This window comes from Brassica napus, chromosome C7 (assembly GCF_020379485.1).
Source record: "Brassica napus cultivar Da-Ae chromosome C7, Da-Ae, whole genome shotgun sequence".
NCBI classification, from domain to species: Eukaryota; Viridiplantae; Streptophyta; class Magnoliopsida; order Brassicales; family Brassicaceae; genus Brassica; species Brassica napus.
Window position 1 is genome coordinate 33,022,748 of NC_063450.1, and position 20,371 is coordinate 33,043,118.

General features: G+C 31.7%; 3 protein-coding genes across 3 annotated transcripts; 1 reads left to right on the top strand and 2 right to left on the bottom strand.

Annotated features, from left to right (window-relative positions):
• Nucleotides 1-2,142: 2,142 nt before the first annotated feature.
• LOC106450377 lies at nucleotides 2,143-5,898 on the bottom strand. The gene has a single exon (XM_048762350.1). It carries the CDS (start codon nucleotides 5,317-5,319, stop codon nucleotides 5,113-5,115), a length of 207 nt encoding a protein of 68 aa, XP_048618307.1. The 5' UTR covers nucleotides 5,320-5,898; the 3' UTR covers nucleotides 2,143-5,112.
• Nucleotides 5,899-15,441: 9,543 nt separating this feature from the next.
• On the bottom strand, nucleotides 15,442-16,274 carry LOC111212422 (probable transcriptional regulator RABBIT EARS). Its single transcript, XM_022713962.2, has one exon. It carries the CDS (start codon nucleotides 16,200-16,202, stop codon nucleotides 15,582-15,584), a length of 621 nt encoding a protein of 206 aa, XP_022569683.1. The 5' UTR covers nucleotides 16,203-16,274; the 3' UTR covers nucleotides 15,442-15,581.
• A 1,139-nt stretch (nucleotides 16,275-17,413) lies between these two features.
• Nucleotides 17,414-19,267, top strand: LOC111212420. Its single transcript, XM_022713957.1, has 3 exons — nucleotides 17,414-18,151; nucleotides 18,341-19,021; nucleotides 19,217-19,267. The coding sequence occupies exons 1-3, from the start codon at nucleotides 17,414-17,416 to the stop codon at nucleotides 19,265-19,267; spliced, it is 1,470 nt and encodes a 489-aa protein (XP_022569678.1).
• Nucleotides 19,268-20,371: the final 1,104 nt, after the last annotated feature.

The window sequence follows — 20,371 nt, forward strand, 5'->3', positions numbered from 1 at the left end:
TTTGCTTTTCACACCATTTCATTAAAGCCTAATGGCTATAATGGATCCACAATCCCCCCATGAATAGAAATGACTCTTCTCAACATATGCAGACTAAATGCCAGACTCGATAGACTCTAAAAAACTATACTTATTCTAATCTTACTAGACTAGACAAACTTATCGAGAGTGTTTGCGAAAAATTCACTGTGTTTGAGTTGGTGGCGTTTTAAGCCTTGAACCACTCATAGTTAATATCTGTCGGGTTTACTTTACCAGAAGGTGAACATGATGTCTTGAACGAACGGTGTTTTATGTAGACCGAGACAACAGGCATAACGCAGTTTCATTTTCTCGTAGAACTTAGTTCTCTATTGTGTTCATGTGGCCCTGAACTATTCCTGGTTTTCATGAGTGAACTTAGAGAATATAGCCTTGCATTCATTCTCCTAGAAACGGCCCCATTTCACACTCATTAGGTGATTGACCATGAAAAGTATTGAGTAATACTCCGCTTAGAAGCTATGGAATCATTAAAGCTTATGCTTATCCTTTACACATTTGTTAGCACTTTTCTCATCTTAGGAGCTGGAAGAGACTACTTTGTCTCAAGTGCTTTGGTTAGATTCTGCTTGATTTTGTTTTCCCTTTGAACCTACGCCTTGGGATCTCCAGTCATGATAGGTAGGGTTGCAATCAATCATCCTCATTCGTTATAGGCTTTAAACCCATTCCTTTTGATTATTTAGCAACAACATCTCGTGGCAAACCTTTAGTAAATGGATCCGCTAGGTTGTCAGCCGATTTGATGTAGTCTATTGTGATTACACCCGGTTGAGATAAGTTATCTAATGGTTTTATGTCGTTTTCTGATGTGACGAGATTTACCATTGTAGAGATTATTCTGAGCCCGAGCTATTGCTGATTGACTATCACAATGTATGCGTATGGCTGGCACAGGTTTCTCCCACATAGGAATATCTTCCAAAAAATTTCTAAGCCATTCAGCTTCTTCTGCTGCTTTGTCTAAGGCTATGAACTCAGATTCCATGGTAGATCTGGCTAACACTGTTTGTTTGGTAGATTTCCATGATTATTGTTGCTCCTCCTAGTGTAAAGACATATCCACTCTTGGATTTTGAGTTTTTGGAATCTGATATCCAGTTAGCATCACTGTATCCTTCTAAAACTACTGGTTCTTTACCATAGTGAAGTCTAAAATCTTTGGTGTAGCGCAAGTAATTGAGTACCCTCGTTATAGCTTTCCAGTGTGTATGACCTGGATTACTTGTATATCGACTAAGTACGTTTACTGCATGCGCTAGATCTGGTCTAGTACAATTAGTCAAGTACATGAGACTTCCAATCACACGTGCATACTCGTTTTGTGAAACCGCTTCACCTGAATTCTTTGTCAAGTGCATTTGGGGATCTAACGGAGTTTTTGCCGTACTCTTAGAGTAATTTTTAAATCTCTCTAATATTGTTTCAGCATAATGAGATTAGGTTAAGATAACTCTGTTTGAATTTCTTGTGACTTTAACCCCGAGAATCACATCTACTAATCCCAAGTCTTTCATCTCAAATGTCCCTTTGAGCATGTTCTTTGTTTGATTGATAATGTCTTTATTGCTTCCAATAATGAGCATATCATCTACATATAGACATAGCAAAACATAAGCATTTTTGGTAGTTTTGTAGTATATGCATTTGTCACATTCATTTATTTTGAAACCATTTGACATCATTGTATTGTCAAATTTTTCGTGCCATTGTTTAGGAGCTTGTTTAAGCCCATAAAGTGACTTTACAAGTCGACATACTTTTTCTTCCTGTCCGGGAATGACAAAGCCTTCAGGTTGTTTCATGTAAATTTCCTCTTCTAAGTCACCATTTAGAAAAGCAGTTTTTACATCCATTTGATGGATTTCTAGGTCTCTTAAGGCTGTGATTGCTATCATCAGTCTTATAGATGTTATTCTCGTCACTAGAGAATATGTATCAAAATAGTCAAGGCCTTCCTTTTGTCGGAATCCTTGAACTACAAGCCTAGACTTGTATTTTCCACCAGGTTTTCGTGTCATTATCTATTTATTCCCTAATGCTTTGCAGCCAGGTTTTCGTGTCTGGCATCAGTCCGGTTTTCTGGCTTTAACAATCTTAACTCAAAATATTCGCTCCGTTAGTGAGACGGGACTGTACGAATATAGAGTCCCAGGATACAACCATGGCAGACGAATCACGCCTCACTCGTGATCGCTCTATTGAACTATAAACTCTACGAAACACTCTCGTATTTAAGACTTACGCTAAGGGATTTTCGCTGTTGGTTTGATGTGTAAAACCGTTAAAAAATGAAGGAAGAGGAGAGGCGAAATTTAAAGAGACGGAGAAGACCCACTTCCCGCAACAGCTGCTGCACGTGGGCGAGAATCTCGCGGAGATCGAGGAAAGTTGAGTTCCGAAACTTCTTCCTCAATACTCTCTTATCTCGTTTAAAATTTTTGAGAGGATAAAATGCATGACGTTTTTATTTTCTAGACAAACTACTTGTCGTTTTAAATAAAATTGCATGCTGTTTTTTCACGTTGAGCTTAACTTGGTCTAAAAAAAATAGTCTTGGGTCCACCAAGACCCAAGCCCACGCCGAGCCGAGCCGACCGGACGGCGGCGGCGCACGCGTGGGAGCTCTCCTCTCTCTCCAAGCTGTTTAAGCTTTGATGGTAAGTGAACATATATATATTGCTCAACTTCTCTTCCTCTAAGCGATGTGGGACAAATCCCTTTACATCATAAATAATGATTCTTTGGGCTGTTAAATACACATGCCCAAATCATTTGCTTTTCACACATTTCATTAAAGCCTAATGGCTATTAATGGATCCAACATGAAGTAAAGGAACGGAGCGAAGAGAAAATGTTTCCTTTAGTGACCAAACTGAAGCCGCTGCCATTAGGCTTTCTGAAAGGAGATGAAAGCCCATTGGGAGGGATCTCATTGGTCTCTGTTATCGTTTCTTTAACGGCAAAAGTTCATTATATAGATTAAAAAAAATCAGTATTATTTCAGATAATAATTTTTGTAAATACATAGAGAAAACGTTATCGTTTTATCTTTTCATAAAAAATATTAGTTAAAAACACATATCTTACATCTCTTTTCGAATTTTACTCTCTCTCTCTCTCTCTCTCTCTCTCTCTCTCTCTCTCTCTCTCTCTCTCTCTCTCTCTCTCTTCGATCGCATCCTAGTGCAACAACAACGAATCCCCGATGTCAAGTGATTTTATTCCCGTCTGAAAGACACTTCGTTCTCTTCTCTCGTTATTCTTTGATTTTTTCAGTGGTTTTTTTCTTTCCAGCGAGGCGGTCGATGTCACTAGATTTTAATGGAGATCTCTGACTTTTACTGTGTTTGCAGCTGAAAAAGATCTAAGTAGGCTGAAGGCGGATCTGGAACAGCAACGAGTCGTGTGAAGTAGAAGTCTAAGGGTGGCCAGCATTTAGAATTTCATTTCCAGATATTGAAAAAACAAACCGTTTTCTCTTTAGTTTTGTCGGCTCCCAAACTACGACGTGGTAGTTATATTTCTTATCACTTTGCTTGCAGATTTAGAAGTTGGACCAGAATGGCGGCTTGGTACTTAGATCTGTAAGTAGAGGGTCATGTGTGGTGGCGTGCAGAGTAGACTCAGAAAGTAGGTGGTTTAATGTCCTTTTCTCGCCTATGTGAATTTTAGAGGTTAACCCTTCAGAGGCATACCATAAATCATAAAATGGATGTGTACTCGTCAGACCAACTCAAGAGTTGAGTGTTTCTATCCTCCCTGGTCGTCTATGGTTATGTGGGAAAATGGAAGGGAGGTGCTTCACATTGGACAAGCAGAGCTTCTACAGAAGTTGATGGCGTCCTACAGGAGAAGATGCTCCTCCGGTTTTCGTAGACAAAACATGGAGAGATTGAAGCTTTTCTGCTTGGTCAAAAGACGAATTTTGAGACCTATTTGGGATCACGTTGATAAATAAAAAGTATAAAATTGAACCAAAAAAATTAGATATAATGTTGACAATGTAAAAATGTGGTGGTGGCCTATCGAAAATTGATTACCTCCTGATAATTTTATACATGTGTTACATATACTAAAATACTCTACAAAAAAAATATTTTTTTTATATAAAGAGTTTCATTTCTTTATTTTTCTTAGAAAAAAATTCCACTTAAATCTCTAACTAAATTTTATTAAGTTTTTATTATCCACCTTTTTTCTATCTGGTTTAATACCTTAACTAATTATTTTCATTTTAATACTATAAATTTAACATTATACTCATTTTAATACTCAAATTGTGTTGATTTTAATAAAAATAGTAACAAAATCTCTAAAATTTAAAAGAAATAGATTTAAAAAATTTTATTTTTAGTTTTAGTTTAAGTTTTAGGAAAGAAAATATTTCAATTTTAAGATTCATTTTTTTGTCATCAAATTTTAAGAATCATAAAAGCTTGATTTTGAATGAAAAGATAATTTAGTTTAAAATTTCAGAAAACAAAATCTTAAAAATTATTCCAAAATTTTGAGATTATTTATAGTTTAGGTACTCTTATTCCTAAAACTTTAATAAAATTAAAAACTGTAAAGAAATTTTTCTGAATTTTGGAGATTTTTTAAAATTTTCTTTGAAACTTATAAATATTTGATTAAAATCAGAAAATTGGATATTAAAGTTAACACAGTTTAAAAGTTAATGTACTAAAAGCAAAATAATTGGTTAAGCTATCAAACTAGAAAACAAAAAAATTGGATATTAAAAAACTTGACAAAATTTATTTAGAGAATTTCTAAGGAATTCTCTTTTTTTTTTTATAACAATTTTTTTTTGAAGATTTTTTTACCTTTTCTAAATACTTTAAAAAGTGTCCGTCTAGATAAGAGGAGTAAAGTGTCCGTCTAGATAAGAGGAGTAGTTTAGAAAAGATATAAAATTAGTAATAGAAACAAACACAACAATATTTTTATTTTTCAGTAAAAGAAACATATAAACTTGATGATACAAGATTATATAGTAGAAATATCTCTTATATTTCTGTTTTATTCAGGAAAATTGTTGAAATTTAGAAAGCATAAAGGATGAGATTATCCAATAATAGGTATGTTGGTGACTGGACCGCTGGGGCAATTGTCGCTCGGAACATAGAGGACAACACGATTACAACAATTGATGGATGGTAGATAGACATCTTGAGGATATATAAAAGCAGTCACATGTGGATTATCACTTTCTATCTTTTTCTTTGCTTCGATTCCACTCACCCCTTTTAGCTCTGGCCACTCCACCTTCATTCCTACAAACACCAACTACAAATGCTTAATATTTTGTATTATAGATGGTATTAATGTTTTTTTTTTTTGAGAAAAAGATGGTATTAATGTTGGTAAATAAATATTTGGTTAATAAGGATTTCTGCACTACGCTTCAAATTAAGTTGTCTTATTATATACCTTTGGATCAAAGATCAACTTTTATTTGTTATTTTTCAATAATTCTACCAAGAAAATGATTTTTATAAAGTTTTAAACCTTTAATAATCATCATGTTTATTTTTTTATTAAAAGTCGTATCAAATTATTAGGACCATTTCCTAAATAAATTGATATGATCTAACCAAGTCTAATAAAAATTTATTCATTCAGAAATTCATATAAGATTTATAAGCTAAATAATGTTACTAAAATGAAATTGAGTTACAACATAAAAGTGAAAGAACAATAATACATTTTTGGGAAAATTTTATGTTTACCACGTTCATTGTACCACTTTTCATTTTTACCATCACTAAAGAGACATTTTCAAAAATACATTATTCATTGAGTTGCAAAAGACTCTTATACTCTTGTTATATATATATAATAAATCATTATTTAAATAAATAAAAAAATTATTTTTTATATTTTCGAATTATAATTTTTCAAATTCGAACTTTTTTATAAATTTTTTTTTGATTTTTTTTTGATTTTTTTTAAGAAATTTCTTTTTGAAAATCGAAAATTATGTTTGAAACTATTTTTAAAATATTTTTATATTTTTTAAGTATTTATTTATATATTTATTAGAATCCTAAATTTCACATTCCAAAAGCCATACCCCACCCCTCAACTATAAACCCTAAATCTTAGATTAGTTAACCTTATGGGTATAAGTGTCTTTTACCGTTCATTAAAAGCGAGAATAAAAGCGTTTAGTGTAAACATAAAAAATGGTACTATAAATGTGGTATTTGTGGCAATTTCCCTACATTTTTTGTTAACGCTGGATAAATAAAATAAAATGAAAAAGAAAGGAAAATTTTAGAAAATTATTTTATACTAAATTTGGTTTCATATTTGATACTATTAAAATAAAATAAAAAATTACGATCACAATTTTACCACTATTTACCACTATTACGTTTATTGAATACCGTGAACATTCTAATTTTCTTTACTAAAATTGTAAACTTAGTACTCCAAATGAAACTGACTCGATTTGGAACACAAATCTATATGATTACGAGAAACGAGCGTATGCCGGATCAACTTTTAAATTGTTATTATTTTATAAAATAGATTTTGGTTAAGGTTTATACAAAAATATGATTACAAAAAACACAACAAAGAAAAACATAAATATAAAAATTAAATTTCTAAAAAAATCAGTTAAAACAAAAAATATATGCGTCCTTTCTAGAGGCGGTTCAGAATCTAATACTAATTAAATCTACGGTGTAATATGTTAAACTAATTGTTCGATTATCGTGAGTAGAAATACTTTTTTTTTTTTGTTCAGCCATGCGTAGAAATACTATAAAAGATACATGAACATTACCTGGGAAGTGAGACTGGCATGCCCTACCAGCACAATCACAAAAGTCACATCGGGGACCAAGAATTGGACAACTGTTTTTCATTTTGTGTTTTCACTTTCGTGAATTTCTACTTAACAAGGTATTTGATAATCGTTCTAACGATACTCTGAAACTATTTTCTCAGTCTACGTCATGATAAACTATATATAAAATCATGTATTGTTCTATCAATTAAGGAGCCTAACAATGAGTCAACGAAAAATGATCAGACTGTATCTCCCAATAATGAACGAGTTAATCGTATCATATATTAATTAAAGACACTTCCCATTATTTTTAGACACAAATCAAACCAGATATGTTAGTTAATGATAGGCTGATTTGATATGAATTGCGAATTATCTTGACTTGAACTGTTAAATGATTTTTCCCTATAATGAATCTCATATATTTTACATTGATCCCTTTGTTTGTCACAAATTATTATTTTTTGACTGGTGAAATGATATTTTACCATTACTTTTTGGTATAATATATTTATTTTTTTTACTGGAATTGAAATTTTTTTCTTTCAAAAAGTGTGATTTTTTTTTATTATCTAAAATACTATTAACTAGGTTGATGTTAACATATGTGCATAGATTAATATAATTTATAAATTATATGAATGTTTATTACTTATACATTTATATTTATAATTTTTTTTGAAATGGATACAGTTCCAAATTTCCTTCCTTCCCGAATTGTGCTTTGGTGCGACAGACCTTTGAACCCATGATGCAGGAATTATTTTACAAGGGAAATCAAGACTGGGACGTGTGGATTTGTTTCGCTGGGGGCTCACTCCCAATGGATGTTATACCACCCAAAGCCGATAAAAGGTCTTACAAAACTTGAAAGATATCAGTCACCCTCCTGTGCACGTACGTGCTGGCTTCAATAGAAAAGAAGTTGTGGAAGAAAATCTGGAAAATGAAAGCTCCATTAAAGTTAAAACATTTTCTTTAGAAAGCTCTGTGGTGCTATTGCTGTCCAAGAAAGGTTGCAATCAAGGGGAGTAATACAACACTCTACTTGCCTCCTCTGCTCTGCGGGTGTGGAGACTATATGCAGTGCCGATCCGGACCTCAATAGCGCCTAAAGCGCATTAGAAAAATGATGTAAAAATGAATCGATGTAAAAATACTTGGTTCTAAAATTAGCTAAATAGCATAACAATAGAATATTTCTAGTTATTATTTAAAAATATATAAACTGATTAAAACTTTTATCAAATAAACTAGTATCCAAACCCATGTTTGGGATTGCACTAGGCGTAATGTTTATATATAGCAACCTGCTTTTCCGGCTGCGTTTTCTAACATAGTTCAAAACTAATTAATTTTGTTACAAAATATTATTGTTAGTTTTAGATTATAACTGATAACTGTTTTATTTTACTTGATTATATTTTTAGTATATTAATTTTATTATATATATAATTATTTATATTTTAATTTAAAATTTTACTGTTACATTTAATTATTAAATAATGTTTTATTAGGTAGTCATGTTTTATTTTTATAATATTTATTTATTTTATAAAATATTGTGTTCGTTCACTGAATCACTTTTTAAAACTAAAGTTTAAACTTTGAAAATATACAAAATTTAAATATATTATTACTTAAATTTTTTTACCAGAATATGTTGAAACACAATTTTACTTTATAATATAAAAAGCAAATAACCTTTTATATTTCTACTAATATAAATTATTTACAATGACAAATGACATCTCTTAATTATTTAAAACATATTTATATTTATAATTAAATTACAAGTCATAATATTCACCAAAAAGAAAAAAACTAACTATATATATAATATTAGCATAACTAAATTATTATATTAGTAAAATATGTTTAAAATAATTTTAGTTTGTAAATTAAAAAATAAAAATGACTTTTCATATTCATGTAAATTTATGTTAATATATCTAAATAATTGGAAATAACAAATGATATTTTATTCATTTTAAAAATATTTATATGAAGAGTACATTACGTTTTTAGATATTAAATAGTACTAGATCCTTTCTCCGCGCTACGCGCGGATAATATATTTAAATTTGTTACATTATTATTTTTAACTTAAATTAACTAATTTTAAAATTTGTTTTTTAATTTTTTTTAGTTTGAAGTAAGTATTTCTATTATATGTAACACAATTAAGTAATAAAATATGAAGAACCAAGTCTGAGATTTTAGAGTTTTGTAAAAAATATAATTATGTATAGAACATAAATTTTCTTATTTTAAAAGATCGGAATCTCATCTCGAATAAATTCACGAAAATAAAAAAATACTCGAATAACCTACTTAAAATATAAAACCCTCTTTTCAAAAAAGCGTACGTAATCATATTTTTTACGTGTAAAAGTTGAAAACTGATAATTGAAATTATATGTTTTAAGTTTTATATAGCTTTCAAATTATATGTTATAAAAAATCGAAATTCTTTTCAAATTTAAAATAAAAATAGCTTCAATTTGTAAAATATAATGAAACAAATTCAAAATAATTCGAAAAATATTCATCAAGTAGCAATTTACAAAAGTTTGATCAAATTTTGTAAGTCACTGTATATATATTTTCTTATCCAGATAACTTTTTAAATTCACAAACTCTACACAATTTTATCTCCCAATAAGCTTCATCTTTATAGTAGACTTCTTATTCACTCTAATCATGCTTTCTTGCTCACTAACACGTAGACATCACTTATGTTTTTTAATTTATTTTCTATATATTTAAATTGCTTAGCAAAGATTGAAAGACAGAAGCTGAGTTTTAGATTTTATATAGAAGTAGAAATATAAAGAAAACAATGATAAAATAGTTTAAAATGTAAATAAATCTAGGTATCAAATCTTGTGAGAAAGAGAATAACAATCCGAATGATGCATGAATTAGAATCACTCTTTGCTGCATGGTTTTGCATGATCTCTTATTTGCCTTTTGAAATGCTTTATGTAATCAATTGATTTGTTGAAGTAGAAATTTGTTGCTGGTGATGAACGGAGCAGTAGTTTGCCTGGAAAATATTGGATATTATTGTTATGTTGATAAAAAAAATTTAGATCTGTATTATTTTTTTATGTGTTTAGTAAAATTATTTACCTTGGAAAAGTTTAGGAATTATGCTTGTGATGATGACAACTTTAAATTTCCTATCCTTCTTGCTTTGTAGGATGCTAAAATCTGTTGCTTGCTTGTCGCACAGTATGAGTTTAACAATTGTCGACCTGAGATAGAGATGTATGTATGAAGATAATTATTATTTTGTTTTTAACTATTGTGTCAAACTTACCTGTTCAGCCGTAGACCAATCGTGGCATCAATATTGAGTTCTGGGTGGTACGGTTTTATTTTTTGTATTATGACTATCTGCCCGACGACATCTGCACATTGATTTTAGAATAAACATCCATGTTTGTTTAATTAATACTGGAATGACTTACTTACCTGGTAAGTATGTGGGTGTAGTGGCTAACCGCAATAGATTTCTGTAATTTTGAGGAGATAAATTGTGAACTGGAAATATCGGACCGTTGACTGTAACGTTCAATGTTATTGTCTTTTGGTCGATCTGAATGTAATACGGCAGTTGGGTAAGTTTCCGATGTCGTGAATTATGTATGACAGAAAATCCTGAAAACTCATATATATCTCCTTCAGTTAAGTTTTTTGAATCATTCGGTTGAATGTTTCCGGTGAGCCGACCTTCTAATAGTTGTCCCTGAGTGTGAACAAATTTTGTTGTGTCGAACCAATTAAGTAAATAGTGAGTAGTTTAAATCAAATATGGTGGATTGGAAAATACATATAAATATATGTATATGTTAAAGTTAATAAAAGGCTTACGTGGTGGTCGTAACACAGGAAGCCGATGCAAATTTGAGTATTATCTGTTTGGTGTTTTCTGATGTCCCAAACACTTCTTATACATACCGTGATATGACACACTGAAATCTCTTCCAGAAGTTGGTGGATTCTTTGAGGAATGTATTGCATGTAAATTGTCACTGTAAAACATTCGATTTTAATTAAGGGCATATGTTCTTTAGAACTTTACAAACAAAACTATAAATTGTAATAAGATACATGTATTTCCAACTATAATTATTACACACATGGATATATTTTGGAAATTAAATTTTTGGGTCATACGGAATATATAATAGCCAGACAGTAAAAATATATATTTCCTCACAGATAAATGCTACCAAAACAAAACGTATAATTAGTATTACTGAAATGTTCTTTTATTTCTCATATATATCTAGTTGTCTATGATATTTAACAATTACAGAAAAATATATAAATAATATTTTACAGATATGATCTCCAGATCAGAAGGAAACTAATTCTTCTTTTAAATAAAAAAATTAAATTAGTATATTGAGTTTTTTTGTTTCAAAAAAATATTTAGTGTGTATAATAACATGTGATTTCAAATATAATAACTTTTATACGAAATGGAATGATAATATATTGTCATATCTTTATATTACTTTATTTAAGGGACAAATATCATACGCAGACAATAACAAATATTCTTGATATCTTTGAAATCTTCTTTTTGAAAACAGATTTTCCAGAATAAGTCATTTTAGGTAACAAAAATATACTTTGTAATTCGATTTTAATTTTAATTTTATTTTAACGTAAGTATAAAATATATTAAAATTAATGATACTATAATCCTACGCCATTCTAAATTGTGGCTCACCAAATTGTATAAAAAAAACCATTTATAATTTTTATGTTTGAATAATATCTCAAAATAAAATTACAATAAACGAAGAAAGCATGTCAAATCGAATAGATAATTTTCTAAAGATTTTTAAGGATTGTAGCATAAACTCAAGTTGCTAATATTCTGAATCAACGATATAATTAAACACACAAACAGCATTATAAGAGATAAAAGTATAACAAAATTTATTTATTAGATTAAGTAATAGGACACAATTCTGTATCTAGGCTTGGACTGGTGGTCGTAGAATTTTTATTAGACAGTAAAATTTACATAATAACAAATAGTTAAAGTAGTTATTGTTGTTGTAAAGAAAAATAGTTCACCAATTTGATTGGGATCAATTGTTTTTTTTCTTTTAACTACAGTTTTGATCGATTATTTATATTCAAAATTGTACAAATACGTGAAATATGCTGTGCCAACTTATAACCATGAACTGCCGTAAACGAAAATGATAAACATACGCTTATTTTGAAAAGAGAGTTTTATATTTTAAGTAGGTTATTCGAGTACTTTTTATTTTGAATTTATTCGAGATGAGATTCCGATCTTTTAAAATAAGAGAATTTATGTTCTATACATAATTATATTTTTTACAAAACTCTAAAATCTCTGAATTGGTTCTTCATATTTTATTACTTAATTGTGTTACATATAATAGAAATACTTACTTCAAACTAAAAAAAAATAAAAAACAAATTTTATAATTATAAACGTACACATTTAAAATAATATTGTCTCCCATCCCAAAACCTTACAACATACCTCAGTAGTTATCATGTTCATAAGGAATCCAATAGTTTTCTCTATACCAATCTTTTACTTTTTTTTCTTCAACAAAAACAAAACTATATTACATTTCCTCATCCTAACCATTTAGTTTTATACTATTAGAGGAGGGACTATTATTTTTATGCGTGATTTTCTGTCATTATCAAATACCACAAAAAGAACTCTTAAACTTCTAAGAGTTGACCAAAAATGATATAAGACCTCTTAGATTTTTGCTTTTCATTAAATTTAATTTGTTTATGAAACTTCATTTTAAAACTATACTTTCCTTATTTTATCTAATATTATTTATTTATTTTCGTATTTATTTATTTTTAAAACATATTTTTCTAGGATTTTTTGAAATTTAGAAATTTTACATTATTTTTGAATTTCTAATGAGTTTATTAAAATAATAGAAATTAACAAATTTTATTTTATAATAACTGGAATAATTAATGTATCAAAATTGAATTTAATTTCTTAAAAATAAATTAGATTATAAAATATAATCAGTGAAATCTAGATATAGATATCAAAATTATAGCATATGTAAAATCTAGCATTATAATGTAAACAATCATAAAATTTTAAATATATATTATCATGTGTAAAAAAATACATAATTATATAATTAAAAAAAATATTAGAGAAATATACATAGAACAATTACCTGCAATTTGGAGAGGGGGTGTAGGAGGTGGGTTCTCCATTCCGTTGATATTGAGAACCTTAAATTCAATCCGATTGTAAATTAGAAATTTGGAATAGGTATAGCAATTTGTAGACTTATCAAAAATTCTCACACTTACAATGCTTTTGGAGAATTGGACTGATATGAACCTAGATAGCGGTTCCAATGATGATTTGTAAAATGTGTTAGAACATATGAGAGAAGAATAAGTTTAGGTGTTTCTTTGACAGAAAAAGTTACATCATACAAAATAAGAGATAGACAAGTTGAAAAACAAAAAAGAAGAAAAAAATCTCAAACTACCTTCATCATATTTATTGTGTTAATCATGGTACTTTTTTAGTTTTTATTAGATTTAAAACTACTACATAATTACAAAATCTCTGTGTTACAGTGGCAAAAAAGAACGTTTCATTTAATAAAAAATAAACAAGAAAAATAAAACTAGATGAAATTGGTATAAAAACTATTCCGGATTAAAAGTTAAATTAAAATAACATAAAGTAAAAGAATAAATATAGTAAAATTTAACATAAATATATAAACCGAGCGCAGTAAAATCTCTTAGTGTTTATAAAAGAAAGAAGAATAAATAAATAATGATGTATGTGGAGACAGAAATAGATCTGAATAAGAAGAAACATGCAACGAATTAAAAAGAACTCACATGCCTTCTCTATCTCTTCTACCATTTACAAGTGGTCCTCAAATCTTCGGCCACTTTTGATTACTATTGCTTTACCCTAATTTGGATATTCCTCTATATTTCTGTTACCTTTTCATATATGTCTATTACTTTGTTTTTTTTTTTTGATCAAAGGAACATAGATTAAAATGCGAACGTCATCAGTTTACAGCAGAAAGAGCGGAAGAAAGGGAAAGCAAGGCTGCTTTAGCAATAGAGTCAGCTTGCACATTTGCTAAACGCGGAATGTAAATAAACGAAACAGAGTCTAGAGAACGAGCCAGAACAGTAATGTCATGAAGAACGCCTCTGAAAAGTATTTCGTGAATATATATACACACACATAGTAGAATCAACATCACGAACAAAAATTTCAGTGGAGGTAACATCACTCATTTGTTCAAAAAAAAAAAAAGGTAACATCACTCAACAATTTATCTCTCGCTCGCTCTTTCTCTGATCTCAGTGCCTTGCTCGAGACAAGTCACGCGTTACACTTACAGGGCCATCGCAGACCAGACAAACTACGAGATCGAAAGCAGGTAAAATCACAGTTTATTTATGGAAATATGATTAAAACTTACAAGAACTTATTCAGTCAATTTTTTGAATCGATTTCTATCTATTGTTAAGCTTCGACTTATTGATCAACTCATCATCTATAATGATAATACATACATATATATGTATATAAAGATATATATATATGTATGTATTGTCTACTTGTCCTACTTATTAGTTACATACTTACATCTGTAAAACTTATCAAAATTTATCATTATTCTTTTCACTTTTTAAATTACCTCAAAGTTTTGGATCCGTAATGTTTCGCACCTAAGATAAGAAGATATTTATTACCATTTAGTACCAAAAACTTAATTTGCGTTTATAAAATATATTGTATTATTTATATATTAGTGAATTTTATTTTAGAAAATGAAAAAAAAATTATCTGTTAGAAATGATTGTCTCTAACGATTTGAAAAAAAAATCATTATGATAATCTCGATATATTGTTTCAATAAATTATTAAAATACATAATAAAAAGGTATCAAATCAATAAAATGCATGTACAAACAAAACGTGCCATGGAGCATATAAGACATTCCACCGGTGAAGAAGCTAGCAAGATTCGTTTTAACGTACACATGTCTCTCCATTATTCAAATAATACAAAACCCTAAAGCATATGGAAATGGTAAGAACAAATTTTTTTCTTCGGTTTGTGGCAATAAATTACTGGTGATTTTACATGTATTTATATTATAGAACATTTTTATATAGTTTGAAGATACGTTTAATGGTTTGAAATTTTTGAGCACACATATCATTTTAATACTATCTGAATTAAAATTCTAATAAAGTCTGTAAAATGTATGTTAACTGTCTCCATCAAATGGAAATTTGAGTTAGAAACATAAAATAGCCTTGATACTTTTCAAGAAAATCTAAACCAAATAATGATCAACTCAAAAAATGATCAAGACAATCACACAGATATACACACCAGCAACACACACACACACACACACACACACACACATATATATATATATATGGTAGAGTATATAAAAGTCTAATAATTCAGGGTTTATAGTGAGTAACCATAGTACTTAATCTGTGGGTAAACTTAGGCGCATGTATATATGAAAGCAAAGAAGTTAAGGGATGAAACATAATGAATTTAATTGTGATACACATATATTGAATTCCGAATTTAACAACAAATTTAAATTTAGATGTAAAGAGCCTCAGCGTAATGGATATGAATGTGAAAAGCCTCAAGCGGGTCACGAAAGTGAAATGTCACGGTGGATTGTGCCCTAGTCGAAGTTCAAGATCAGGCTCACCCACTGATGTTCTTTTAGTCTCTTTCATCGAGCCAATGCTCTCATCATCTCCTGTCGAATATTCTATAAACCGAGGAGGAACCTCTACCGGCGAATTCAATACCGAAAAGTCAAAGTTGCTCGAAGGAAACGAAGACGAACCATAAAAATTAACCGTATCACTAGAATGACCAAACATGCTATTAGGGTTTTGCAATTGGTAGAAGTGGGACAAACCTTCATTGTTACTCGCTGTGGATTGGATTATAAGTGTTGCCGTCGGCAGAACACAAGAATTGAGAAACGTTTTCTTACCGCCTCTGCTGAGGCCAGCGCTTCTAGCAGCAACTGCAGCCGCAGGACCTTGATGAGCCTTAGAGGCACGGTCTCGGCGGTGGACATTCATGTGACCGCCTAAGGCTTGAGCAGAACGGAACTCACGGCGGCAGAAATTGCAAGCGTAAGATCTTGGAGGCCAAGTGGTACCAGAGATGTTCCCTTTAGTGTCCTGCTCGAAGGCTTTGACTTCCCATGATTCATCATCATCCTCCAATCTTTCAACTTTACTAGGGTTCCACATTTCTGCACCTCCGTACATTCAAGGTTGAGTTTTCTAAGATAAATCTTAATAAAGAAGGTGGAGAAGAAGAAGATGGGGTTGATAAATAATGATGTAAAAAATAAATATAGAGATGGACCCGAAATATATGCATTTATCTTTATCATTTTTCAGTAAATGAAAAAAGTATTTGGAATCCTTTCAAATTGCTCTGAGAGTATAAGAGATACACTCTGTTGCTCAAAAAAAAAAACAGAAATTTGGGAAAAGAGAACAAAACAACTACTACTTTGTCCCCTTAGAATTAAAACCAAAATCTTTGTCCTTATAGTATAAACAATAATGCTAATCCCGTTTTGTCCTTTCTATTAATTTTGAAATACATATATTAAAAAAGTCATATAATTTACTCAGGAAATTACTAAGATGTAAAAAAAAAACAGATACAGAGTAAAAAATCATAACATGTCGTCGACTCAGGTTTTGCTTTCTCTCTAACGAAGAGGCGGCGATTAGGTTTCGTTATCGACACCATCTTCTCCGGCCGTCTTAGTTCGTCGTAGACCTTGAACTCATCGTCACATCTCTCCTTCGTCCTCCTTCTTTCTTCTCTCCTCTCTAAACACGACAGAGTAGGATTACTTTGCAATCTCCGCCGGCTACAATTGAAGTTGTTCAAGCTCGGGAGAAGCTTCTTGTCGCTGATAAAGGACGATTAGCTTCACGTTGTTCTTCTCTTCCTCTTACTTCATCTCGGTACCAAAATCTTTGAGGTTAGGGTTTCGAAATCCCCTTTATGTTTTCTTCATGTGTTGATCTTAATTTCTTTATTTGCATGCACTAGGAAAAGATTTAAGTTGTTCTACGGACGAAGAGATTGACGTTGTTCGATTTTCATCTCAGTTTCTCTTTCCCTAAAATTGAAGGTAAGGTTTTGAGATCCCCTTTTCGATTTTTTTTTTTTATTTAGTTGATGTTCATATCTTACTAAAAGTTTGAATGGAGTAGAAATCAAATTGATTCAAGTTTATTGTTTGAAATTTATTTTTTGTTCGTTATGTACTAGGAAGAGATTGAATTGTTTAAAAACAAATTAATTCATGTTGATGGTTTTCATTGTAGTTTGCGGTTGAGTTGATTGTGAGTTACATGGCAATATAAAGTGTTTACTAGTTTGATTGCGAGTTATAGTTTGATTTCCTTAAGGCATTACTAACGAGTTGAAGTTATTGCTTTTACGTTTTATAGGAATGGCATACGAGTTTCCACAACGCATACTTGAAGAAGGATCTGAGACGCAAATTGATAAGATTAACAACACGTGTAGACGTACAATTCTGGAGGAAGTGAAGGGTGTTCTCAACATTGAGTATGACGAAGTTTTGAAAGATCCTGTCTTCGGTCCGCTTTTGGCAATCATAGAAAACAAGCTCATCTACTCAGGGAAGATCATTCACAGCTTCATATGCAAGCAGCTCAAGGTTTCGAAGCTTCACGAGCTGTGGTTTCTATTTGCAAAGATGCCTCTTAGGTTTTCTGCGCAAGAATTTCATGCTGTGACAGGATTGAAGTTCAAAGATGAACCTGACATAAACTTCAATGATTGGAAGGATGATAAGGGGTTCTGGAGCAATGTGCTGAGGAAAAATAGAAAGGTCAACTTATTCATGATAAGGACGAAGCTTCTTCACGAATGCAACAAGTGGACGTATGTGGACAGGGTTAGGCTAGTGTATCTGTGTGTCATACATGGATTCCTCATAGCTAAGGATTCAAGAGTGTTCATCCCTCATGAATACATCCGTTTGGTGATGGATTTTGAGAAGATGAGGATGTATCCGTGGGGTCTTCACGCGTATGACGAGCTGCTTGCATCAATACTCAAAGCAAGGAGAGATTTGCATCTGAAGAACAGTTACATGTTGGATGGATTCTCCTATGCGTTTCAGATATGGGTTATGGAGGCAATCCCAGACATTGGTAGTATGGTGGGTAAAAAGATCAAAAAAACATGACCAAAGTGAGATGTAGGAATTGGAAAGGAAGTGGGAAAGTTTCCTATGCAGATATTAGCAGCCTAGAGTCCCACTTTAATAAGGTAATAAGTTTTTAAAAATTATATTCGGTTCCGTTAACAAACAAAGAGTAACTTTATTGTTTGGGTTTGTTCTTGTCAGGGAGAGCTGTTCCCATTTATATCTGCTACTGGGAACAATGATGTGGTTGTTACCACTGAGTTCTATAGGGAAGATGAGAAGAAAGATGAACGAGTTGGTCGTATTGTTACTCTTCTCAATGCCAAACAGGATTGGACGGAATTCGTATGGGAAGTCGAGGCTTTGCCTCCAACTTTGGAGCTTTCTGATTCAGAAAAGGATGGAGAGAATGTTGAAGTCGAAGATGTCACAGATACACATGTAGAGGAACCGGCTGTTGTTGCAAGAAGGGGCAAGTGTAAGCTAAATGATCCTGGTGCGGAGGCTCGAAAGAAAGAATTGCTTTGTCAACGGGAGGCTGAACATAACAGTGGTATCTCCAGTGGAATGAAGACTTTCATTGAAGGTTTGTTCACCTCTGCTTTCAACTCTTTCAAGGAGGTGGTGCAGAATGACATCCAAGAGCGTTTTGAGAACGTCCAGAAAGAGATGGCTGAGCTCAAGCAAGCGGTGTCACAGATTCCGGGTCCTTCTGATACAATGGGAAAAGACAGCGCATCTGAGATTCCTTGTCCTTCAACAACAATGGGAAAATCATCACAGAGTTTGTGTCCTGCAACAACAAAGGAAAAAGGCAAAGGCAAGGTTGAGGAGAGTGTGGTTCCTCCTACGGTTCGTCGTAGCCCTCGGCAAGGAAGAAAGGTAACCATAAAATGAAGCTTTGTAATATGTCGGACTGTCTTTTTGTTGTAATTTTCTCTTGACTCTTTTGTAATGTCATTGTTGTTTGCTTGTAATATCGGCTTGTAATGTATTTTGGTGTTTACTATGAAGTGAACTTATGACTATGTTGATGACTGTTTTGGCTAATAATGTTAAGTTTGGTTTTATTAACAGGAGATTGAAACCGAAACTGATGATATGATGGATTTTTTGAAGAATTTGTAACAATCATCTACCCATGGGGAACCTTCATCGAAAAAAGAAGAAATGAGCACACAAGAGTATTTACAAGACGCCATGGGGAACCTTTCTCAAGTATCACATGTTAAAGGTTTCGATCCCTCACAAAAAACGAGTGATGAAGAATCACCTAAATTGGTTACTCCATTATCATCCTTGAAACCTGGAGATTGGAGAACACCCACTCTCAAAGATATGGAATTACCTGAGGACCGGGTGAACGACGACGACTACTCATTAGTGTTTGTCCCTGAGGATTCATGGACCAAACTGATTCATTGGTGCTCAACTACCAAACAGTAAGTCTATGCCTTCCCTCTATGTTCTAAATTCAACAAATTTTTAATTATATGTTGCATCGCAGGCACCTTAAAATTGGACCTTCTATGTACACAACTGAGTTAGCAGAACGTGTTATGGGACCTGCAGTGTGGCTGCAAAATCAAGTAAGTTATACATTACTTTGCACACCTACTTACTGTTCTTCTTCTTTAGCAACACGCCAACTCACTCTGTTTGTATCATATTTTTTAGGAAATTGATGCTATGCTCTTCTTATTTCGCGAGAGGACTTCTTTGCGACGATGGAATCCATCCAAAGTAGCTTTCATGAGCTGCATATTCAGTAATCAAATGAAGAATTCTTACATAGAGTTCAAGAAAGACAGAAAAAAATTCAGGGTAGAAGGACTACTCCACCAATACGGAATTGGTGAACTTCCTTCACACGGACGAACAAGATCAGTGTGGGATCTTGATGTCAATTGTATGTATGTGCCTCTTCTTGTACACGGTAACCACTGGATCTCTATGTGTGTTAACTTTGTTACTCGTTCCATAGAGGTTTTTGACTGTGCGGGACTGAAACACAACAAGGACTTGGAGCCATTTGCCCATCTCATCCCTAGAATTGTTAAAGCCGTGCAGTCTTCAGAGAAGAGGGGATTTACCGTAAAGCCCTATGATGTCACTTACGCTCCAATGCCCTTCTTCCTAAACAAGACTAGCAGCGATTGTGGAGTATATGCGTTGAAGCACATTGAAGCACATCTTCTAGGCATGGACTTAATGTTGGTGAATGACGACAAC